Source organism: Polypterus senegalus, chromosome 3 (genome assembly GCF_016835505.1).
Source record: "Polypterus senegalus isolate Bchr_013 chromosome 3, ASM1683550v1, whole genome shotgun sequence".
NCBI classification, from domain to species: Eukaryota; Metazoa; Chordata; class Cladistia; order Polypteriformes; family Polypteridae; genus Polypterus; species Polypterus senegalus.
The window spans coordinates 23,896,804-23,922,661 of NC_053156.1; the positions used below are offsets into that span (position 1 = coordinate 23,896,804).

At 43.2% G+C, this 25,858-nt stretch overlaps 1 protein-coding gene across 1 annotated transcript in view; it reads left to right on the plus strand.

Moving 5' to 3' along the window:
* Positions 1-18,187, plus strand: part of npffl (neuropeptide FF-amide peptide precursor like) — a 30,884-nt gene extending 12,697 nt beyond the window's left edge. The window contains exons 2-3 of the mRNA XM_039746797.1: positions 5,946-6,064; positions 17,883-18,187. Of these exons, the coding sequence (XP_039602731.1) occupies positions 5,946-6,064; positions 17,883-18,006 (243 nt within the window). The 3' untranslated portion in view covers positions 18,007-18,187. The remainder of the gene's footprint in view (positions 1-5,945; positions 6,065-17,882) is intronic.
* Positions 18,188-25,858: the final 7,671 nt, after the last annotated feature.

Below are 25,858 nucleotides of genomic sequence, written 5' to 3' on the forward strand. Positions count from 1 at the left end.
TTTGGGGTTGTTTTCTGCAGTAGTGGAAGTAGAATGTATGAGCTGGTTTTATGGTGTGAAGGCTTGTTATATGATTGCTGGGGGTTGCATACCGACTCACTTCAAGTACTGATTTTCTCCTCATAAATGTGTGGTAGTGATGTCTTTGTTGGTAGAGAAAAGAAGACACAGGAGTGAAAAATGTAAGCAATGAAGGGAGCAACTTGTTATGAAAGAGTGAGGTTTAAAACGGGAGAGAAGTAAGGCTGGTACAGAAGAAGAAGAACAAAGGAAAGGCCTACACAAAGGAGTTGTTGATATCAGTAGTAGTGAGGGTGTGCGATCCTCAAATAGCTTTGCTCCCTGTCGGGGGGCCACGGGCCAAATCATTTGCAGGATGACGAGAGACAGTAGGAAGTTCCACCACTTTGGATGGACCCTTGGTTGGTGGTTGAGTCGTTCATAGTCAGGATGTCACCTCTGACCTTGCCATCATGATTAGCCCTACCAGGAGTACACGACTCTCAACGGCATTGCTCAGAAGATCACTCAAACACTCTGCCATGTTAAGGTGATGATGTCTCTGTGAAACAGGTTAAAATAAATAATCTCAAGAATTAGAATATATGGGCAGTTGTCCAAACCTCTCCCTTTTGGTCATGGGGGACGTGTTAACTGAACTGCAGTAGTATTTAAAATGATGCCTGCCACCGCTTGTTTTTGTTGGACACGAGGAGATCACTTTTCCTGTTTTTTATGGCACGCCGATTCGAGCTTAATGCTGCATTTGGCTAAAACTCAGAACTCTCAATTTGCAACCTCTGACTCGGAAAACGTGTCCCAGATTCAGATATTACTTTATCACAAACTCGAACCTGGTCTCTCAAGTTTGGATTTGTCTGAATTCAGTCCAAAATGGCAACGTACACCACTTTAGTTTGTTCATTAAAAGATTTTACTTTACATGAATCACCTTAATCCACAGTACTGAATATTGAGAGGGTGAACGTTAACATTACCAGCACAAAGAGTAATGGACTTAACTGATGTTAGTTTGATACACGCTACTGTTTGTTGTTTGCATCCAGTGGCTGCTGTTTTTAATTGCAGCTTCCACATTGCCAAGAGCATAAAAATCTTTTTTAGACATGACAACATACTTTTTTTGCACCTTTCTTGCACCTCATTTTGACTATTAAACTTTGCGTTAGGGTTCGTTGTTGGAGCTCCAGCTTTCATAAGGGTATTTTTTTGACGGCCCGGGTCGGCTCCATGCTCCCTGGTTGCTTCCAGGAGCCTCTTGAACCTGGAATTGTCGATGAGCCGGGCAAATAAATAAATAAATCTCTCTTATTATATAAAAAAATCCCGTGACGAAGCAAGACTTTTTTCAAGTCCCGCGAGACGAGCCTTTTGCCATGAGATCACACCCTCCTCTCAACCATATTCAAACACGCACACAGTCCTCTCACCTTTCATTCTTGTGAATGCTTTTGTCAGACACAGTTCCTGCTCTTTCAGCTCTTATAAATTTTTACATTTTCCTCACTTTAAGTTCCCAATTACAGATGACGTATTATGTCCAAATCTTATTTGAAGAATTTCATCACTAAGGGTTATCAACAGAAGAAATGAGTATACGGACAATCATAGCACCGAGAAACGATGAAGTCAAATGAATTAACACCAAAAATCTCGATCGGTTACACATGAAATTGGTTAAATGCGTATCAATAGGCTGAAACAGTTGGTGGTGATCATGCAGAAGATGAAAACATCAACTTACAATATCACGAAGAATATCTACAACCGTTAACACCGTCCGGTCTTACACAACACGAATTACTGTAGAAAGAAGGATGTATCCAAGAAAGGTAATGTAGTACATCTTCAGGGGATAACATTACACAACAAAGGAGATCTTGATATGCCATTCGTATTAAAACATTAACAGTTTAATGTTAGAATAGCTTTTGCAAAGACAATTAATAAATCTCAGAGACAAACATTCGAAAAAGTCGTTTTATTTATTATAGAGAAAGAAATGAAATTCACTCACGGGCAGTTATACGTTGTGTTGTCACGATATAAGTCCAAACATGGAATCAAAATTCAATACAATATTGAAGAAAATGTGATTCAAAAATTTGTTTTACTGAAGTTTTATAGTAAAAGTGTACATTTAAAAAGTATTTGCGTGCTAATTTCAAAGCCAAACAGAACAAAATTGTATTACGCAATGAATAACTCTTAACGCAACATGAAATATAATTTACTTTCAAATTATTACTTTGTACTATTTTTTAGTATGGTATTTTTAATGACTTCCTGTAATGTAAAATAGTTCTATTATGCATATGTAATAATTTCCATGGAAATAACAATCTGTTTAAATTGTACATCCACATCCCTATACATGAGCAGCAGAACCTCAAAGAGGCTAGCGCTTAGTGCCGGCCTAGGGGTTGGCAAGAGAAGTGAGCAGGTGTACAGCCTCCTAGTAATTCTGCAAAAACAGGGAGCCATCCGTGAGTTAAAAACCAAATAAATAATCTGTGGATAAAACCTGTATAAAACAACCATCGAGATCTTAATCTTTCTCCTTTTCTTTACCTGAGGCCAGTACTACTTTCTCACTGTCTCCCCAGCTCAATCAAAGCTCGCTCAGACGGCGGAGAGTACAGCAGCTGCGGTCCTCCTTACTGACCCACGTCTTGGCGTCCTATTCTCGAGGTTGGCTGTCCTCCCATCTTCCTTCTCACACACTTGGCATCCCTCTGATCCTTAAGGAGAACTCCTCCACCATTGAACTCCCTAGAGCAACAATCCTTCGCTCTTTTGTGGGGCTAATGACCGCTCTCCCTCATCTCTGTCTCTCCATCACTTTCTGGCTCTGCTCAGGCCCCCCAATTCTTCGCTCACTCATGGTCTTCCATTATTCTGATTTTGACCCTGAATTGAGCTGATCTTTATCTTTTCCCTCCTTCTACTGTGCAGGCTCCTCGTATCCTGCCAAGTTTTGTGCAGGTGCTACTACTCCGAGGTGTGAATGAGGCACCTTATTAACCCACTCACATTTACTGTACATGTGAATGCACGACCACCCAAGAACCCCACTCAACCTCAGAGTGGCTCCTGCATAAGCAAACCCACATCCATTCGGAGCCTGCATGTTCCGGAACTAGATTACTGTGATGATGCGGGTTCGCTGCACGCTCCCATCGTCCGTCGGGGAGTCCTTGAACTCTGCACCGTCGGTAATGTTACCAATGAGCCCGGCAGTGAGACACAACAATGGAGCAAGGGGATGGTGTAAAAGTGCAAAAGTGCTTTTATTTAAAAACAGCAAACAAAAACAAAGTGTCCAAATAAATAGTGCAGTGATTTAAAAATCCTCAAATAAATAACCCAATAAAATGGGTGAAAGGTGGAGGTAAAAACCCATAGAAAAATTCTTTAAAATGACGAGGTTAAAACAATGCTGGAAGCAGTCCCTTTAAAATCCAAAGCCTGGTATCTTCCTTTATTTGGCGGCCCCCCTGCTTCTCCCATCTGGGCCCGCAACAGGAGAGTCGCCCTACCAGCAGCTGACCTTCTTTCTGCTCATCTGGTCTGGAGGCTTCCCGATCCCTGATTTCGGTTATGCCCTCTCCAGACCGAGACTTGGCTTTCACCCAGCGGCCAGGACATTCACGTTGGGGCTTCACCTTCCAAGCCTCCTGACTCCGCTGCCTTCTCGGCCTTACGCGGCCAGCCGTCCTTCTGCCGGTCACTCCCGTTCCTCATTAAATGCTCAGCGGGAGCAACCACTACCAACTGCCCTAGGTGTTGGCCAAACACCCCTGCTAGGGCCCAACTGTCCAGCTGCCTGTCTGCGAGCCTTTGCTCGCACAGGCTGTCTCTCCTCCTTGCTGCTTCCCACAATCCTGCAACCTCTGGCCCTTTTTTTTCTTTCCTCTTTCGTCTTTTTTCTCTTAGCCGCCTTGCGCTTCTATTTATGAAGAGGACGTGGCAGCTGTGGCAAATCAGCAGCCCCGAGCACAATCACGGATGCGGATGATTTCTCACCTGCGCACTTAGGTGAGAAATGCCAACATCACGAATCATCCCAGGAACCACTTCAGCCACACTACTACGCCCGCTCGCTAAGCCGCGAGTGTGGTGATTATTTATTTTAAAAATGGCCTCTTGACGTGAGCTGTGGACCCGCTATACCACAATTACTTATAGGGTGAGTCAAATTATGTTAACACTATTAGATTATTTTTATCTCGACCACACCTTTCCAGGTTGATGGACCATTGCCATGGCCTCCACACTACCCAGATTTGACACCCTGTGATTTCTGGTTATGGGGTCTGGTGAAGGAGTGCGTATATAGCAGGAAAGTTCATGATATCAATGATCTGAAGGACAGAATACAGACTGTCGTATCCTCTATTCCCCGTGAAATGTGTGTTGGTACTGTTGCTCGTTGGTTTTTGTGTGTTGAACATGATGGTGAACAGGTTGACACATTCCTGTAAATCATCTTGCACATATGAAATATGTTTTGTGAATAAATTGTTTCCGTCATTCAAATGTTAACATAATTTTGACTTACCCTGTATTTATAAATCACGCTTCACCTCTGTCCTCTTATCACAGGCATCCACATTTACTTTCCCACGTAAGCAGTGTGAATGAGCAGAGGTTGCCAATGACACAGTTGCGACTTTCGACTTCCCAGTTGTTCCGTATGACAAATGCAGCATTATTATTAATCATATCTTACTTGAGCTTAGTCTAACCTTCCTCCTTTCACTTCACAGCGCATACCATATAAAATCCCTACCAGTGACTTAAGTGAAACTATACAGGTGGGGTCGCCAGGTCCTGGAATATTTACAATGACACGGTGGACCATCCCAATAGATGACGTTGTCGATTTGTCCCACTTGGACTTTTAGCATTGTCGATGACCTTTTACCTTAGAGCTTTGCTGTTATTGAAGATGTATGGAGAGGGGACCCCCCCTTGGATTTTTGCTGCTGTTGATGTCTGAGGGGGTTTCCATTGTTGGCGACTTTAGGTTCAGCGTTTTGAGCAGCTGCACATGTCCTTTGAACATAGCACACAAATCTGACCACCACCAAATGAAAATTACTACCACCACAATACTTTCAAAAATGGCAAATTTGGAGTGAAAACCGTAAATATTGCTACCCTGCATACAGGAGGTACTCTGTGTTATCGATGTCTTGTTCCCCCTCTCAATGTAAGATACATTTTACTTGACATTTTAGTGCAGTGCCCCCCTTGTAGATCAGAGTTAATTTATTGTAGTATTTGATATTGAGGAGCTGGGAGGGAGGGCTGTGTAGGGAGGTGTGGGGGTTTCCCTTGGAGATCGGAGTGCATTTAATTTTAACATATGATATCATGGAGCAGGTGGGGCTTGAGATCAGAGAGAGCTTATGTTAGTTTATGACATCAAGGAGTCCCTCAGGCCCCTGATCCTGTCTCTTTTTCCTGTGCAGAGCACTTTGCCTTCTTCACACTTTCCATCCTATTGCTACTGCTGCTGATCTCCTGGTGGCCTTCATTTGCAAACATGACAAGCCCCATAACTGTGATCATTTCTCAGCACTGTGCCAAGAAAAGGACGTGGCACATTAGAATTGCCCCCTTGCTACAACATGATTATTGACAAATATTGATAAATATAAAAACATGTGACAGTCAATGTTCTTTCGCCAAATTTTCATCAAATCTTTTAAGGCATTTTTAAGATTTTGGGGTATTTAGTTTTTCGATTCTGGAGGTTACCCTTAAATAATATTTTAGCTTTTTAACGAAATAGGAAATTGTACTTTTATTAAAGAGTTAGTGAGTGGACGTTGTATTTTATATGTATATAGATGTGCTTTGTTTTAATGCCATCCTTGGACCCCAGATGTTTCATTCTCCCACTTTTTGGATTTCAGCAACCCGAAGAGCACAGCTGGCAAGGAGATGAGCGACTGTTGAATGCCATCCTGCGATCACTGGCTCATGCGACCCAGCGCTACAGCCGAAGTCCTTCTTTTTTATTTCAGCCGCAAAGGTGAGTACACCTGCCACACTGCAAAATTGTTCAACAATGGCTTGAGGATCATGACAGAGAATTTATGGTGTTGACTTGGCCTTCACATTTCCCAGATCGCAATGAGATCGAGTGTCTGTGGGATGTGTTAGAAAAAAAAAGCATGAAGGCCCCACCTCGCAGCTTGAGGGAACTACAAGATCTGCTGCTAATGGCTTGGTGCAGATACCATAGGACACCTTCAGAGGTCTTGAGGTGTCCATGCCTTTAACGGGTCAGCATGAAGGGGGCCTACTCAATATTGGTCATTCTTGTAGATAAATCACTTAATTTTAATTTGTAATGAATCTGTTTGATGAATTAATAAAATAAGAAACTCAGCTGAAGGACATTGGCAGCCTTCTGTCATTAAGTAACCTGGACATAAAGTGTAACCAGAAACGGCGCCCCCTGGGTTCACACTGTCCTTGTGAAAGTTAGAACACTGAGGTATTAGTGCTTATTGCAAAAAAATCTTTCTGAACAAAAACAATTGCAAAATGCAGTTTCACTGGCTAGACAACTATGGAGGAGTATTTCAGAAATAAATATTGGGATTGGTCTCCCCTAGATTTTCTTGTATACTCAGATATCCATCCATCCATCCATTTTCTAACCCGCTGAATCCGAATACAGGGTCACGGGGGTCTGCCGGAGCCAATCCCAGTCAACACAGGGCACAAGGCAGGAACCAATCCTGGGCAGGGTGCCAACCCACCGCAGGACACACACACAAACACACCCACACACCAAGCACACACTAGGGCCAATTTAGAATCGCCAATCCACCTAACCTGCATGTCTTTGGATTGTGGGAGGAAACCGGAGCGCCCGGAGGAAACCCACGCAGACACGGGGAGAACATGCAAACTCCACGCAGGGAGGACCCGGGAAGCGAACCTTTGTCTCCTAACTGCGAGGCAGCAGCGCTACCACTGCACCACCGTGCCGCCTGCATACTCATATATGGGGTTGGATATTTGAGGATTAAACTGCAAGACAATGATTATATTTTTGTGTTACCGTATATACTCACAGATAAGTTCTTCGTCAGATAATTCGGGACTTGATTTTATCGTACAATTTCCAGTATTTTATAATGTCGGCCGTAAAAGTCGAATGCGTAAAACTCATGCTATTGGTCCAAGAGATTATGATATGCTAATGCCCACCTGAGAGAGTAACCATGGAGCACATGACCTTTTTTTTTTCTATGTGGGTGTGGCAATGTGCTGTATCCGCGCATGCACGTAACCTCTCTTCTCTCTCTTTTTTATTGTGCCTACGTGGTCACTTGGTGATACCCGAACTATTCCGAAGCAACTTTTGCACTGATTTGTGTTTTTTGTATCTCACATCCTCATACACCTTTATCATAAGAGCATCCCTTATCTGTGATTGAGCGTTCAATCAGAAGAAAATATGAAGCTGGTTTTAAATTAAACATCGTTGAAGTAGTGAAAGAAATTGGTAACTGCGCTGCTGCAACAAAATTCGATGCGTCTGAGAAACTGATTGGAGGAGGCAAGAAGGAGTAAAAAAAAAAAAAATTAAGTGTCGCATTTTTGAACGGGTGTATAAGTCGGGGTCTGATTTTATGACCAATTTTTTGGGTTTCAAGACCCAACTTAAAGAACATTAAAAAACCACATTAAAGAACCATCAACAACAAATCAAATCAAATTAATGATATATTGAACAATTATTAAAACAGTAAAGTTGAATAAATCAGACTCTGCAGTTGCACAAATTAAAGGTAAAGTACTACTTCCTGTTAGTGGAAATAGCCCAAAAGTTGATAGAAATCTACATTTTGTACCTAATACTTGTATGCAAAATTTGGTTGACCAAAGTGAAAACGTACTCAAGTTATCGTGTTTACACACAGACACACATAAACAGACAGACACACAGACATAATTAAAAAAAATGTAAAATCTCAGTCTAAAATGTCGAGATTCATCAAAATCTCGAAATTGAATTTTTGGAGGATTCCAATAATTTCCCTATACTTCGTATACTAGAAAGTCAGGGAGGTCTAAAACGTCAAGATTCATCAAACTCTTGACATCGAATCTTTGGACGATTACAATACTTTCCCTAGAATTCATATACGAGAAAGTAAAAATGAATAAATAAATACTGTGAAACGATGAGCCTCGACACAGGCCCGCACCTCGGGGGGGGGACAACCATGACACTTGTCAGGGGCCCGAGCTAGATAGGGGCCCGCCCTTTAAGTGGCGTTTTAAAATACACGCACATATTTGAAACACGAAAGGGGCCTGAACTCTGTTAGCTGCCTGGGGCCCAGGATTTCCTAGGTGCGGGCCTGCTTGACACAAAACCAAAGTTTGGAGCAGCCACCCGTGTACTTGACCTTGGCTGCAAAAGAGTACTCACAATAAAGTACAGAAGAGAGTCCAAAACAGAACTGCCCAATGGAGGAAGGAAGTTGGGTTTTATAGGGAGGTTTAAGGAAGTGATGTTCTCCTTGGGGCCGGGACAGGAAGTGATGTTGTCTTCAGAGCCGAGGTGGAAGTGACGTCTTTGAGGCAGAATTTCCCGTGTCTGGTCCACTGGGACCAAATAAGAGGGTTTAGTGCACCCCGCCTCCCCCCGACCGGGCATGGAATTCCCTTCTTTTGGTCCCTGTGTCTGGCTCCTATGCGCACGTGTGTGACAATACATACATAAAATTGTAAAATGTGACAATAAATAGCAATATAATTAAACATGTTATGAAATATCATTTTCTTGTTTCTTTAGATTCTTATTTAATTTCCTTCTCCATTTACAGTATTATTTCAGTAGCACCACAGGCACCATAAATTAAGACTTGAAATGAAAACTGTCATGTTCACCCATCAGTGTTGAGAGGGCGGGGTTTAGCAAGTGCTGTTTTTTGATTGGTGAACTGCTGGTGAAGCACATGCTCAAAGCTGTGACGGCAAAAGTTGTCCAGAATTACTGCAGAAAGCAACTCCTTTAATCGAAGAAGCTCTCAATCCATCATCAGGAGTCTGCATCTGAAGTATTCATGCTGTAAATACGGCACTTGATGGCCAAATATCTCTGTCATCGTTTATTTCAATGGCACACTTCCATACACAGCACGTGGCTCAAAATGCTTTCTTTACAAGATGTCTAAGAAAGATTAGTGAGAAAAAAAAAAAACAAACCAGCGATTTACTAATCAAAACACAGCACTTGCTAGAGTTTGTGCTGTCAGCTCTGACGGTGTTAAAATCAGTTTTGGCATTTTGTTGTGCTAACGTGGGTTAAATTTTACAACCGAGCAACTTTTGAAAGGTCTTAAAGTCTACATTTTACGTTGAATCCACAGTAATGTGCACACAATATTTCACTAAGATCGACCCGGCTTTTTCCTGTATGAAGACTTCACTGCTCAAAGGTTGATCTTTGATGGCTTGTGAGACTTTAAAGAGATTCTCATTTACGTTTCATTTAAGAATCAACGTCATCACAGATATTTCTCCTAAAATTCTTTACGAGACATAGCTTAAGATACAAAGGAGACATGAGATACAACTGAGGTAAAAAGATCAAAATTGACAATTTGGTTTGAAGAGCATGTTAGGGTTTGTGAGATCTCATTCTAGTCTTGTTTTCATTTCTTTCTATTTTTACCTATTATTGGACTGATGTCCTTATTTAAGGTGACATACAACATTTGAGATACAATCAGTTCCATTTCTTTTGTTTTTCCAGTTGGAGCACAGGCAGATGAAGTGACTTGCTCATGGTCACATACTGTAGTGGTGTGAGCAGTGGGATTTAAACCCACAACCTCAGGATTTGAAGTCCAAAGTCTTAACCACTGTCTGGCTTTTTTCTTAGAACGAGTGTGATGTACTTGGAGCGCAGCAATATCAATTAGACTAACTCATAGTATTATTCAGAAGCAAGGACTACAGTTTTGTAATCACAGTAAAGTGTTTTATTACCACAAAACAACTGTCTATACATTTTACCAGATATTACTGAGCGCGCAATACAAATACTTTCAAATTGCAAAAAAATGTCAAGACACTACTTGGAAGATGTGAGCCCACTGTGTGACTTTGCTGAGATGTCTGCTGACACTGAAGGGGAGACACTTGTGAGGCGTGATACAAAAGAAAATGCCTCCATTTTATTTTCTTTTGTTCTGATCTCATTGTTGTCCAGGAGAAACCAAAAATATATTAAGGAGATCTCTATTTTGGATATTTCGTTCCTATGGACTGGGGTCATGCACAGTTTTTGAGTTGCCCTCCATATTACAACCTCCATCCTCACTGATCTATTTGAAATGCCATGTAGCTCTCATTTTAATCCAGACCTGCACGGAAAATTTCAGGAAAACCAGTTCTGCCATTTTTTGTGTGATTGGCAGACAAACAAACAGAAATGATTTGATCTGCGGATTTAAATACAAAATGGATGAATAACATCAAACAAAGGGTATTGCAATTTAATTTTGTTTGTATAAATTGTGCTGAGAAGGCAACAGAATCCTTTCATCTTTGGATTCCATGCCCCCAAGTGTCTCTCTCTTTCCCAACAGTTTGCCAGTATAGCGGGGGCACCAGGCAGCATGCCAGGATTCTGAGATAAAAAACCACAGAAGAGGGTCAGTAAGAGCTTATAATCGTCATGTGTACTGTATATGTTTGTACAAATAGAAAAGCAGTAGGCCCAGCTAAAACAGAAGTGCTAATCGGGCTACTATTAATACTAAATGTCACATATGCATGCCAGAAGGTCACCTTTCGGGTTTGCTTAAAGTAAGTAGTACCACCCTGAGAAGAGAGGGGGCACTGTCGCTAACAGTCTTGTCACCTTTTTTCTCTCACAGCATCTAGGAACCGCCCCTTAAGGGCACTGAAACAAAGGAAGCCCCGCCCCTTTCCGGACCACCCGATATAAAAAGAGAACGCTTGTGGAAGGCGGCGTCTCATTCTGATGTTGACCTTGCTTCTGTGCTGATCTAAGCCAGAAACGCTCATTAGAAGTTATCATTCTTTAAGTTATTATTCTTTTTTTTTTTTTTATTAATTTAGAAGTTATTATTTTTTAAGAAGGTGCATTGAGGCACATCATTTTCATTTCACTTCTTGCTTTTTTTTTGCTCCAGTTGAACAGGGTTTTTGCCTGGTTGGCACCCCAAGCATTTGGCTTTGACCTGCATCTCCATTTGCCCTGCTACACCCTGACTTTATCATAGAACTTTCACTGAAAATAATAATAATGGTAATTCTTTACATTTATATGGCGCTTTTCTCATTACTCAAAGCACTTTACACAGTGAGTGGGGAGCCATTTCAACCACCACTAATGTGCAGCACCCACCTGGATGATGCAACGGCAGTCATTTTGTGCCAGGCCTGTCCTCTCCCCACACACGAGCTATTAGGTGGTGAAGTGCCGTGAGAGAAATAGCCATTTAGAGAGAGGGGATGATTAGGGGATGTGGCAGAAGCACTTGGTTGGTGCCGACCTGGCACAGATTGACACCAGAGAGAGAGAGAGGCTAGGAGAAGGCACTGATACAGCGCATTGCTGCACCCACCACACAACAAACTAACTCAAGATCCAGATTAGAGGCCCAGGTGAAAATGAAAATAAACTTTTTACTTTTCTTCATCTGTGGACTACGTCTTCCCCATACCCACAGACACAACACAGTCCCAAAACACACCAAACAAAAACACCAACACACTCGTCTTCCTCCACTCCTCCCAGGGACAGCTTTGTCCTCCTCCTCCCGACTCTTGCGCCCGGAAGTGCTTCAGGTGGCAATTAACCTAAATTAGGCTGCACTATCGGGTGTGGCTGCGTTACCACCCACATGAGCTCAGGAAATCTTGCAGCTCCCCCTGGCGGTGGCCACGGAGCCCAACAGGGATGATCTCCGGTGTTCCAGGATAGTTGCCTCGATGCAACCCAGGGGGGCTGCCACCAAGTGTTCTGGGGGATGTAGCGTGGAATCTATGGCTGCTCCCCTGGATCTAGAGGTGTCTTGGCCGTCTGCCACAGGGGCCAGAATGACTAGGCCATGGTGGGCAATTTAGCCTGAATATCGGGACATGTTCTACTCTTTACAAAGGATTCCCAGGGATCTTTTTTATGACCACAGAGAAGTCAGGAACTCGGTTTTACGTTTCATCCAAAGGAAGGCACCATTTTTACAGCACATTGTCCCTGTCACTGCACTGGTGCATTGGGATCCACATTCAGACCATGCTGGTGTCACCAATGCCTCTTTGAAGCAGCAACCCAAGGTTTTCCTAGAGGGTCTCCTATCCAAGAACTGTTGAGTTTCAGGTGGGTGACCTCTTCTGAAGTACAAGTGGTAAGACTGCTGGTACTTCAATTCAGTTTGTTATTGTATTATGCTGTTTGGTGAATGCAGGCTCAGAACGCTGTAGCATGTTTACAGGTAGATTATAATTACAAGCATATATTAGAAATGGATAATTACATAATAAATAAATACACAGAAAAGCACAAGTTTGTTTCAACAGGCCAAAAGATAAAGCAGTTCCAGACTGATTAACGTAAATGGAGCCCTGCCAAGTCTGTCCACTAACATTACTTATTGAGCTCCAGTTGATTGTGGAGGAGAAGAAAGCAGAAACTGTTCTCAGCAGCATTAATGGGGAAAAGAAACCTAAGGGAGGATCCAGGGTCAGTTAGAGCAGACAATATCGGACACCATCACAGTCCCTGGAGACCTCAATCAACATGTTAGCCACCTCCTTCTGGGCATTCGAAAGTGCTGTCTTGTGCCGATGTCACTTTATGTGACTTGTGAATTGTGGGGTATGTCATACTTGCTGACTGATGTTACCGATCACATTGCCGGACTGTGTTATCCGTGATAACCTGATTATCAGTGGGTATGTCAGATTCAGCAACAGAGTGTCGACTTTCTAGCACTGTCTCGTTTGTCGCTTTTTCTGACAGATGGAGCCGGTGCTGTAGGAAGCATTAACAGGTAGTCACCTGCAAGGTCAGCTGATTTTCTTTTCCTTTTTTACATTCTGTTGTGGTACTCAAAACATGAGACATCAGACAGAGAGCTTCTCTTTTGTTTGTGAAGTCCAAAACGCCCATATTCCGTATTCCTCGATGCTGTCTTCCCGTACTTCTGGTTGTCAGCTCTCATGCACACAGAGCCCACCCATATGACTAGACAACATCAAAACTGTTTGAAGTCAGATGAGTCAAGGGGTATGTCAGACTACATGAGTGTCCTTCAAGGACTGCCTCCGACTTGCTAAAATTATGTAAACTGAAAATTGCTGGAAAAGTCATCTAGTGTGACAGGGCCTTAACATGAAAACAGAATCTTTCCATTCATTGATTTCAAGGCTCCTGGTATCTGAGAAGACTCAGAAAAGAGCTTGGCTATAGAGCAGTGACACCAAGAGAAACAGAAATGGAGGCAGGTTAGTAAGAGTTCATAATTATTGTATAACTTATACTTTTGTACAAATGACTAACAAACAGAGATTGAATATGCAGAGCTGATCAGCAGCCCTAATCAGGTATGACAGTCGTTCGGAGTGGCATCTCTTATAACAAGCAGGCAGCTTTGGGGCTCTATAGCTAAATGCTCGACCTCCTACTGTTATTTTGCTAATCCTCGGTGTCTTTTAGTTGGCCGACATCTTGAGATCTTGTTTATAAGTTCAAACAGGTAAGCAGTGTTTTTGACTGAAGGACAGGAGTCAGACTTTCTAGTTCTTGTAATGGTCCTTACAGCCAAATCCTTGTTGGTTCATCAGAGTCATGGTATGGACTCGCTCAGTGTTGTCATCGGTAGTGGATATGGATGGCATCCCGCTCCTTTTTTGTGGTTAGCAGTTGTCTGAACATTTTTTAACTTCTCAATTCATTTGTAAACGCCATGGTCAAACACCGACAGCGTGTTGTGCAGAAAGCCTATTGTGGATTTTAGCCCCTGTTACACTTTCAGCTCATATAAAACAGATCAGCACTCACTGCTCTTCTCTGGTGCAAATGGCAAGCGGATTGACCATAAACTGGCTGATCAAAGCTGAATACAACCTGGAAAAGAGTCAGTTCATCTTATTTAGACTACCAGGTGGCTCTCTGTCTTAAGGATGATTTATATTTCTGCGTTGAGCCAACACTATACCTTCGTCACAGCTCATGCAGGCCATAGTGTATGTGCGGTGTAACCTGATGCGCACCTCCTCAAAAATGTGATTGCAAGTCACGTTGATACAGATCCTACATTGATCACTATGACTCTGATTGGCCAGTTTGATAACTATGTATTTCCTTTGTCAGACGTAAACATGGAACAGACTGAGGAAAGACTTGCTGAAGAAATTTAAAAATATACATATTTGTATGATCACAACAAAGACAATGAGATGATGGCCAATTCATGGCATGAAATATTGGCCAACATCAGTTTAGAAAAATGTGGGAAAATGTGCGGGACAAATACATTCATGTAGTTTTCAGGCATGTGCTAGCTGCGCGGCGCTATGCAGGAATATAAACTGCTTTTAATGGCGTAGCCTACAGAGTAGGCTCAACTCAACTCTATAGTTCGATGTGGTCAGGCATGGCATTTGGCATTGGCATTTGGAGAAAAATATAGCATGGCTCCTGTATTTGGAGGAAACAGAGACATTTTAGCCTAATTTTATAGCTAATTCTGCAATATCCTTGGTGTACCTTCCAAACAATGGGATGTTGTAGTGCAGGGCTGACCCCCCGGTTCCTTCAAGTTGTGTTTAGGTGCAACTCAGCCTCCATTCCCGTGTCTTTTAATCTCAGACACCTGTATTCCCCCAGGCTAGCTGACCAGTAAGTTTCTTTCTTTGCTGTCCACACCAAATACCAATGGTTAACAAACCAATGTATAAAGATAAACATAAATAATAAGTAGCAAATAAACAATAAGTAACAAATGCAGCATAAAGTATAAAACAGAATAGAAGTATGAAGTGTAATTTGCAGGTAGGTGTGTGATGGACAAGACAAATACAGTTGTGTGAGGTAGATAGAATGAGATGAACCACAGTTATAAACTCCAGTCAGTTATTTAGGAGTCTAATGGCTTTGGGAAAGAAAGAGGTCTTTAGCCTGGAATTCCTGCATTTCATACTTCTATACTTCCTGCCTGAAGGTAGAAGTGTAAACAGTTTGTGTTGGGGGCGGTTGGGGTCCCTGAGGATCGGGGTTGGTGAAGTCCCTGAGGATCGAGGCAGTTCACCTGTGGACTCTGCAGTTGTAGATGCTCTGCAGAGAGGGCAGTGGGGTCCTGGTGACCTTCTCAGCAGTCTTTACCACTCCCTGCAGGTGTTTGCGGTCCATAACAGTAGTGTTGCCGTACCACATGGTGATGCAGCTGGTCAAGATGCTCTCAACAATGCAGATGTAAAGGTTGCAGAGATTCTTAGTCGACATACCAAACTTCCTCAGCCTCCTCAGAAAGTACAGCCGCTGCTGGGCCTTCTTGACCAGCTGTGTAGTGTTAAGTGTCCAAGTGAGATCCTCACTGATGTAGACGCTCAGGTATTTAATGCTGCTCACCTTCTCCACTTCAAGCCCTCGGATGAACAGTGGCTGGTGAGGTCTCCTCTCCTTCCTCATGTCCACTACAATCTCCTTTGTCTTGTCTGTGTTGAGGGTGAGGTTGTTGTCCTCACACCGTGACGCCAGACTGTCCACCACTCTCCTGTAGGCTGCCTCATCCCCACCAGTGATTCATCCTATCTCTGCGGTGTCATCTGCAAACTTTAGGAAGATGTTATCTTTATGTAGGAGACAACATAGTCGTTGGTGAACAGGGTGTAGAGGATGGGGCTGAGGACTCATCCCTGTTAGGTGCCTGTGTTTTTGGTAATGGTGGCTGCAATCCTATTACCAATCCTGACAGACTGGGGCCTGCCAGTCAGAAAGTCTAGGAGCCAGTCAGAGAGGGTGGGGTGCAGGCCAAGTGCAGACAGTTTATGGGTGAGTTTATGGGGGTAACTGTGTTAAAGGTGGAGCTGTAGTCAACAAACAGCATCCTGATGTAGGAGTCTTTGTTCTCCAGATGGGAGAGGGAAAAATATAGTGCGACCATGAAAGCATTTGAGGTGGACCTGTTGGGCCGGTAGGCATACTGCAGGGGGTCCAGGGTGTCTGGTATGCTGCTTTGAATGTGAGCCAGCACTACACTCTCAAAACACTTCATGATGATTGGAGTGAGTGCTACCGGCCAATAATCATTCAGGCAGGTGGGTGGGCTTTTTTTAGCAAGGGGAACGATGATTGTAGTATTAAAGCAGGATGGAATGATGCTCTGACTGAGGGAAAGGTTAAAGATAAGGAGAGAACATCAGCCAGCTTGTTGGCACAAGCTCCAAGTGCCCGCCCAGGGATATTGTCTGGTCCAGCTGCCTTAGTGCTTTGTGTACCTGACCTGAAGAGACCATTGGGGGAGGAGAGGGGGGCTGGGTGGTCCACGTGTGTGTGTGTGCCTCCATTCTGTGCTTTTGCTAGATGTCTCAAAGCGGGTGTAAAAAGTGTTGAGATCATCCAGGAGACTGTTTGAGGAGCGGATTGTGCTGGTGGTGGTCCTGTAGTCTGTGATGTGCTGTAGGCCCTGCCTCCAGCTTCTCTCTGTACTGCCTCTTGACTGCTATGATGGCTTTTCTTAGTCTGTACTTTGCAGCTTTATACTCCATCTCAGTGCCTGATCTAAATGCAAGAGAGCGGGCACGTAGCATGTGGCGTACATGACTGTTTATCCAGGGCTTCTGGTTGGGGAACTTTCTGACTGGTGTTGTGGGCACGATGTTGTCAATACAGGTGCTAATGTACCCAGTCATGTACTCAGCATAGTCCTGTATGCTGATAGAAGATCTCCTCTCTGGGGTCCAGAATTTAACTTGCTTAATAATATGGTTTGGACTTAAATATGAAATTAAAATGAAAGTGTAAAGGTAATTTTACAAATAAAGACAATCTAGAAAATATTTATCACCAGGTGTGTTAGGTATTATCAATTTTTTCTCGACACTACAATTTCTTCCTCATTTCTGCTGATGGTTTATTCTTTAAGCTTGATGGTTTTCACACTTGATAGCTGCTGACCTTAATGAATTATTAAATGTTTGCTTGTTATTGCTTGTGTATAAATCTCGTACCCTTGTGATTAAGTCTCTGATCTCTGGAAAAATAAGGTGAGCGAGCTGTAGCCTACTGGTGCACATTCTAGAAGAAAAGTTGGTATGAATCCTATTTATTTTGAGTACATATAAGATCAATTTCAATCTGGCCACCAGAGGGGCAACACAACCTAACTTGGTGTTGGTACCAAGCCTGGATAAATAGAGAGGGTTACAGTCCAGAAGGGGCATCCAGCAGTAAAATGTACTCCAAAACCTTAATGATGGAATCAATCCAATCAGCTTTGGAAAATGTTAGGGCATATACCATAGGTGACATGCAGGGGCCTCACTATTGGGTGAAGGGTGGGCCTGGCCAAAGAAGTCAATCCAGAAGAAACAGAAGAAGACATTGGAGGGGAAAGAAAATGTGTGTCTGTCCAGGTTTTTTCTTCAACTCCTCCAGTTGTCTCCTTCTTCTCCAAATTCTTATATTTGTCTCACTGTTGATTTGAAATTGGCTCCAATATGTGTGTGTGTGGGTAGTCTTGCAGTAGCCAAATGCCCAGTGCTGACAGGTTTGAGGTTGTAAAATGATGTTATGGTTTTACCTATTTAATGTTTATCTTTATTTAATGTTATCTGCTTCTGAACAGGTTCGGTCGTGAGGCTCGAGGAGCAGTCGGTGATGAGACAAGAATACAGTCGCGAGGCTGGGAAGTCATGCCCCCGCAGTTCTGGAGTCTGGCAGTACCTCAACGTTTTGGCAGGAAAAAATAAAGATGATGGTGGTGACAGAGACACTCAACTCTGTGGGGACTTGGCGAGATCAAAGCACAGCTTGGCATTGCAGTCAGTGCCCAATAAAATGCCAAGACTGCATTCTGTATTCATTATTTTATGCATTGGCTGTAAGTGACCTGATTAAACTGCATTGGTAATAAATATTTTCTGTCCTGTTCTTGAGTTCAAATTTTTTACTCAACAAGAGTCAGATTTCTCCAGGAACAGAAATTACGGATTCACTGGACAGAAAATGTGGTGTTGGTAAACAGAAATCTTCGTTGGGATTGTTTTAGGATTGCATGGTGGCAAAGGATTTATAGTGGGTTTAGAAGATAGATAGATATGAAGCACTATATAATAGATAGATAGATAGATAGATATGAAAAGCAATATATAATAGATAGATAGACAGATATGAAGCACTAGATAATAGACAGATAGATAGATATGAAGCACTATATAATAGATATATAGATGGATAGATATAAAGCACTATATAATAGATAGATAGATAGATATGAAAGGCACTATATGATAGATAGATAGATATGAAGCACTATACAGTATAATAGATAGATAGATAGATAGATATAAAGCACAATATAATAGATAGATAGATAGATTGATTTGAAGCACTATATAATCTAGTCTTCTTATCTGCCTGTCTATATTTTATTTATGGACTCTCATGTCAGCATAAGCCTTGATCCATCAGCTCAGCTTCCATCTCTTTATATCTCCTGCCATCCCAGCCCCTTGGACAGTGGTCTGAGTGCCTTCACCATCTGTTTGTGTTTTCCCCAATGCAATGATCCTGCCCTTTTAATTAACTTGTTGATTTGGTGGGACTCTCTTGAGGTAATATTGCCAGCCCAGCAGACCACAGTGTAGAAAATTGCACTGGCCATCACAGAGTTATGGAGGATTCCCACATTAAAGGAGATTCTCTGCTCTTTACTGTTCCTTTGTGTTATGAGACCAGTCCAACTGTTGATGTGGACCCCCAAGTACTTGTAGGAGAGGACCTTCTCCACATCCACTCCCTGAATGGTAACCGGACATAGAGGCTTTCTGGCACAAGGAAAGTCAATAAGCAGTTTCTTGATTTTGCTGACGTTAAGATGCTAACAATTCTCTTTGTATGTGATTGTTCGGACAGTGAGATATGCAGTATTAGGTCATCAGAGTATACAGGAGGGGGCTCAAAACGGACCCATGGGGTGGTGCCAGTGTTGAGAATGATGGTAGAAGATGTAATGCCGTGAATTCTGACTGACAGGGGCCTGTTTGGTAGAAAATCCAAAATCCAGTGGCAAAGTATTGAGTATAATCCAAATTAGCGTTTGGGAGGGTGATGGTGTTAAAGGCAGAACTAAAATCCAAGAAAAATAATCTGATGAAGGAGTTCTTTCTCTCTTGGTGGGTGAGAGCCACATGAATCACAGAAGAGATGGTGTCAGCAGTGGAGTGATTCTTCCTGTAAGCATTTTGATGGGGGTCCACTGCAGTCTGCCCAACAGGTAGTTCATTATCCAGGACACCATTGGTACATTCACCTGCATATCTCAGAGCTGACCTTTTTACAGGGATGGCTGGATGGTACTGAAAGGACTGGAGAAATCAAAAAACATCATCCTCACAGTGTGGGCAGCTTTGTCATGATGAAAATAAGCCCTGTGAAGCAGATAGATAATTGAGCCCACCACTCCAGCCTTTGTCTGATAGGCAAACTGCAGTGGGTCCAGGTGGTCTGCCACAAGAGGACCCATAAAGTCCAGGGCCAGTCTCTCAAAGGTCTTCACGATGTGAGACGCAAGTGCAACTGGCCTGTAGCCATTAGGAGAATAAGAGCCTGGTTTCTTTTGAACAATGCAGTATGTTGTCCACAGCAGCAGCACTTTCTAAAGCCTTAGGGACGGACTGAAAAGATGACAGAAGACACTACAGGCTCGGTCACCACAAGCCTTAAGAACCCAAGACTGACTCTGACATCTGATTCCACTGCTTTTCCTGTGTGTGGCTCCCTCAGCTGTCACTTCACATGTCCCTCAGTTATGGACACCCCATGTTGATGGTCAGAGGTGGACTCCTCACTGGTCATTCCAGTTGAACTGATAGGAGTTGTTAATGTAGTAGGGGTGGTGTAGTGGGACTGGGGTGTTAGTTTTGCCCACATCCCCTTCTAGCACCTGAACCCAGGATTGCTTGAGTCTATTAATTATGGCCAATCCATTCTAGACATCCTTCATGTTATTCCAAGTAAGTTTCTCTTCTGTTTTGTTTTAGCTTTGTAAGATTAATGGTTTTTCAATTCCGTTGATCCTGCTCATGAGGTGGTCTAACTTAGTACGTAACTTTGTTCCCCTTGTCTGTCTCCAAAAATCGCACTGCAGCAGCACTTAGTCTTACTCTTGGTGTGCTGCTAGTCTTCAGCTTTGGTGCACACTGCAACATTAGAACAATGTAGATGAGAACAGGCCATTCAGCCCAACAAAGATTTCCAGTCCTATACACTTAAATGCCCCGAAATAACATCAAGTCAAGTTCTGAAGATTACCAAAGTCCTACTGTCTACCAAACTACTTGGTCACTTATTTCAGGTGTTTATGGTCTTTTGTGTAAATAAATCATACTCGATTATGTTGATCTCTTTTCAAAGTTGCTTTTAATAAAAGGGTCTGCGAAGCAAAAAAAAAAATAAATGTAAAGTTTGCTAATTGAGGCTTCTCCTTTCCCTATTGCCACATTTTGGTGAATTCAGAAAAGCTCATCAGCATTCATTCATTCTCTCCTGCTCATTAGGGCCTCAGGGGCTGATGTTCACCCTGGCAGCATTAAAAACAAGGCTCAAACCCACCTTGAATAGCAGTTATACTTCACATTATAGTCATGTCTCCTATTTTGGCTTTGCTTATACTCAGGGCTGTCTTAACATATGGGCACAATGGGCACTGGCCAGGGGCCCCAGGAGCACAGGACATTTCTGATGCCTATATACAGTATGTTTCTATTTTGCTATCAAAACAGGGACCCCACTGCACTATTTTGCACAAGGCGTCTATGATTCTGCTAAGATGGCCCTGCTTATACTTGTACACAAGGAGCAATCTTCAATGTCCTTGTGATATAGAGGGTCCGCGGGGGCTGGTGATAGGGGCTGGCAATTAGTATTAAATAAATAAATGAACAGCCATCTAAATCTCTGTGGGTGTGCATGCACATGCAGCTGTGTGGAGTTGGTGGAGTGATCGAGATGAGTGCACCTACACGTGAGGGGGTGTTCCGTCTTGATTGCTTCATTGGTTTATTGTGGTTTGTGTTTGAGGTGCTGAGCATATGAAAGGAGTACAAGGGAGAGCCGGGCAAGAAAATGGTGAAGGAAAAGAGCGAGGAAACAAAAAATAGAACAAAGCCAACACAACCACCACCACAAACAAACAACAACCACCAGAACACACACCAAAAATTAAGGCAGTAGGGCAGTAGGAGCCAGCATGGCTGATGTAGCATGGTAGAGCCGTTAGGCGCCCTGTGGGGAAGCATGAGGAGCAGCTCTTCAAGGGCAAAACATGATTGTGGAATGGAGAGCGACTGAGCACTCCGGGAGCCTGCAGATGTCTATGTTGGCAGTGGGAACAAATGAGTCTGGGTGTGCCGGCAGATGTGCCAAAAGAGGCAGTTGGCAAAGGAGCCAGTGAGTTGGACTGTAGCAGTTTGTATCCCCGCTTGTTTGGGTGAGCTGGGGGGGAATGGAAGAAGAGAGGCATGCTGGGCGGATAGAAGAGGGGGGATCCCAATGACTGCAGAGTTTTAACTTGAGATTTGAATGGGCTTTTTGATTAACCCATAAGAAACACTGTGTTTTTATTGGAATACAGTACATGTTTATTGACTTTCAGGCACCTCACTATTTATTTGCCCAAGTGGATTATATATTTATTTATTTGTTCAATTGAAGATGATTGCCCTGCACTTCTTACTTGGTACATTTGAATTTTGAACCTGTGTTCAGGTTTTATTAATAAAAGAACCTGCACCTTTTACACCCATCCACTGCTGACTGTGTGTGTCCTCACTTGCCACAGCCCATCTCTTGGTTACGTTATCAGGTGGTATGGGTTCAAAAGGCTCCCCACATGGTTCCCAGGAGAGTGGAGCAGACCCGCAATAGTCCTGTGACTCATCTGACTATCATTGTCTTTCCTAATTAACCTGAAATAGTTTGGGAAGTTCTTCACATTCAAAGGCAGGTGCAAATGATGTGACATTGAATACTGCAGAGGTGGGCACTATGTCACTTGCAAGGCTGACAGAGTATGGACCAACTATATGATAGATAGATAGATAGATAGATAGATAGATAGATAGATAGATAGAAGGCAGATATATAATAGATAGATAGATAGATAGATAGATAGATAGATAGATAGATAGATAGATAGATAGATAGATAGATAGATAGTGCCACAGCTGGAAGAGGCTACTAAGGTGCGAGTAGCTCCAACCGGAGGTGCACGAAGACCTCAGAGGGGGTGCCGAAGGAGTAGGCCCCATGGTGCCAGATCGGACCCGGGAGCCTCAGGAGTAGGACCCACTTCGGGGATGAGCTGCCCTTGCGGGACGAGTTGCTCTGCCTGACGGATCTTCGCTGGCGGTGGGGCAGTGTTGCAGGTGGCTGGGGGGCGGGGCGACCTTGCTGGGATGCCCAGAAGGACTGGAAGAGGGCTTACGCCTTCATCAAACCACACGTGGGCAACCTCCCTGGTTGCTATGGGGACCCGTGGTCACCGCCAGGGGGTGCCCGGATGCCTTGGGAGCCCTGGACCTCATCATTTCCGCCACACCCGGAAATGCTGGGGGGAAGAGGAGCAGGGACACCAGGAGTGCTTCCGGGGATGCAGCCGGCACTTCTGCCACACTGGGGCGTGTCAGTGGGAGATTGCCGGAGCTCACCTGGAGCACATCCGGGTGCTTATAAAAGGGGCCGCCTCCCTTCGTGTGGGGACTGGAGTCGGGAGTGCATAGGACAAGGTCTCTGAAGAGTGAAGGCATTGTGTTTTGTGACCAGGACTTTGGGGACTTGGAGACTGTGGAGCATTAACTTGTAAATATGGAATATGTAAATAAACGTGTGTGGGGTGATATAGATGTGTCTGCCTGTCGATGTCCGGGGTAAGTTCCACAATAGATAGACAGATATGAAACACTATATAATAGACAGATAGATAGACAGATATGAAGCACTATATAATAGACAGATCGATAGACAGATATGAAGCACTATATATTGGCTTCACTTGGAGGTTAAAGGTCACAAACAATGTACTGCTCGAGAGGGCATGGACCCACCTCCATGCATCAGCAAAGATATATGTGCTGGCTGGGTCTTGTCTTACTATGGTCAGATAGCCATAGACCTCCTCTTTGGAGAACTGACATCTGGAAAGAGGCCAGATGTGCTACAAGGATGTCTGCAAGCATGACCTCCAAACCCTTGGAATTGTCACCAGCGCTTGGCAGTTGGTCACCTCAGACAGAAGTGACTGGAAGCAGGAGGTGATGAAGGATCTCTCAAGGTAAGAGACCAAAGTAATACAGAAAGGTGATGATAGGAGAGCCAACAGGAAGTCCGGTGCCCTGAGTCGTTCAAGTCCCCTCGGTGTTCTGCTGTACAAGGGCTTTCACTGTCGTATTGGACTCCACAGCCACAGCAGTCGCTGCTATAACCAGTTCATCATACAGTAGGTGCAGATGCACGATCGCTCAGAATCAAAGGCTGCCTACTACTACTACTACTACATCACAAACTGAACGAGCTGTGAAATAATGGAATAGCAGCCTGGGCCACAGCCCTGAAGTAAGAGAATACAAATGTGTGAGGTATAACTGTGAGTCTACAGAGATTATAAATAGAATGAGACTAAGAAAGGATTTCAATTAGAAGCCTGCGATTATCAACTCAGATGGAACGAATGCCAGCAGCCATGGCGCTGGTCCTGGAGCTGGAACAGGGCCACTCATAGGATTAATATGGACACTTTCAAACACAACAAACCAAACAGATTTGATCTTTTTTCTCTGCCTGCTTGAAAAAATAGAAATTAATGGAAGAAAATAATGTAAAAAAGGAAGCTACAAAACACAATGCTTTTATTTTGTTAATACCTTAGATGAACAAAACAGCTCACAACAAACCCATCAGTTGTGACTCATGTGCGTCTGAGGGTCACCTTCTGGGTTCAGACCAAGTTTGCAATACCCGGCCAAACCAAGAGAGGGCACAGTTGTTAATTGTGTGATCTCTTTTCTGCCCTACGGTGCCAAGGAGATGCCTACTGAGGGCAGATGAAACTGTCCACTACTTTGGAAATCTTGCCAGGTGCTCTTTTTCCTGAAATGACTTTTTCATAGGTGGGCAAACAACTTGGCAGTAGAGCAGTGGCACATGAGAATATCAAGGGCATTAGTAACAGTTTAGAACATTAGAACACTCTAGACGAGAACAGGCCATTCAGCCCAACAAAGCTCGCCAGTCCTATCCACTTGTTTCCCCCAAGAAAACATCAAGTCGAGTTTTGAAAGTCCCTAATGTCTTACTGTCTTCCACACTACTTGGTCTCTTATTCCAAGTGTCTGTCATTCTTTGTGTAAAGAAAAACTTCCTAATGTCTGTGGGAAATTTACCCTTAACAAGTTTCCAACTGTGTCCTGTGTTCTCGATGAACTCATTTTAAAATACAAGTCCCGATCCACTGTACTAATTCCCTTCATAATTTTAAACACTTCAATCATGTCAACTCTTAATCTTCTTTTGCTTAAACTGTAAAGTTTCTACCAAAAGCAGTTTATAAATATCTTCTTATATGTTAGTACTAATGACTAACAACAGAGAGGCAGTATGTACAGCTAATCAGCAGCTCTAGTCAGAATGTGTGACAGACTAAAGTCGTGAATCTTCAGCCGGGATTTAAAAGATGAGACTAAAGGGGCATCACTTATATAAGCAGGCTGACCATTCCATAGCTGCGTGGTCCTTAAACTAAAAGCTCAGCCTCATGCTGTTATTTTATTAATCCTTAGAATCATAAGCAGACCGGCATTTTGAGATCTTAATGTGCGCTCTGGTTTTCAAGTGATGATAAGTTCAGATAACTAAGCAGGACCTTGGCCGTTTAAGGCTTTGTATGTTAAAAGGAGGATTTTGAAAGCTGCCCTAAACTTAACCGGGAGCCAGTGTAACAACTTAAGAACTGGAGTTATGTGTTCGGATTTTCTTGTTTTTGTAACAATTCTTGCAGCAGTCAGTGAACACCTCATTGCAGTAGTCAATCCTACTAGAAATAAATGCATGAATTAATTTCTCAGTAAAGTAAGGCTGTACATGTGGGGCGCTATAAAGTAGATCTACTTAATACTTATATAAATAATATAGTTAACAGTAATTATAGTGCAGGTGAACCAAAATAATGAGCATTGAAATTTCCATGCAAAAAAAATGCTCAAGGTATAGTGATAAGAGCTCCTGGTGTGGGTGATTGCCACATTCCCACAGAGGTCAGCAGCTGAGGGGGGATGCCTCCAATAAGGGCAGCGTGGTGAGCGGGCACCTGCTTTGGGGATTGGCACAGGTCTGCTTGTGATGAGCCAGTAAGACTCTTTACTTACAGAAGCTGTCCATGTGTGGCGCTATAGAGCAGCTACATTTTGGAACATTTCCACAGCAATGCATAGCTGTTTTGCTTTTGGTAATTATTTGGATACTCCTCTGTTGGGTATACTTACAATAACGTTTTCTTTAAGAACATTGAACAACAGTTAGTCACAGACCCTCCATCACCATCATTTT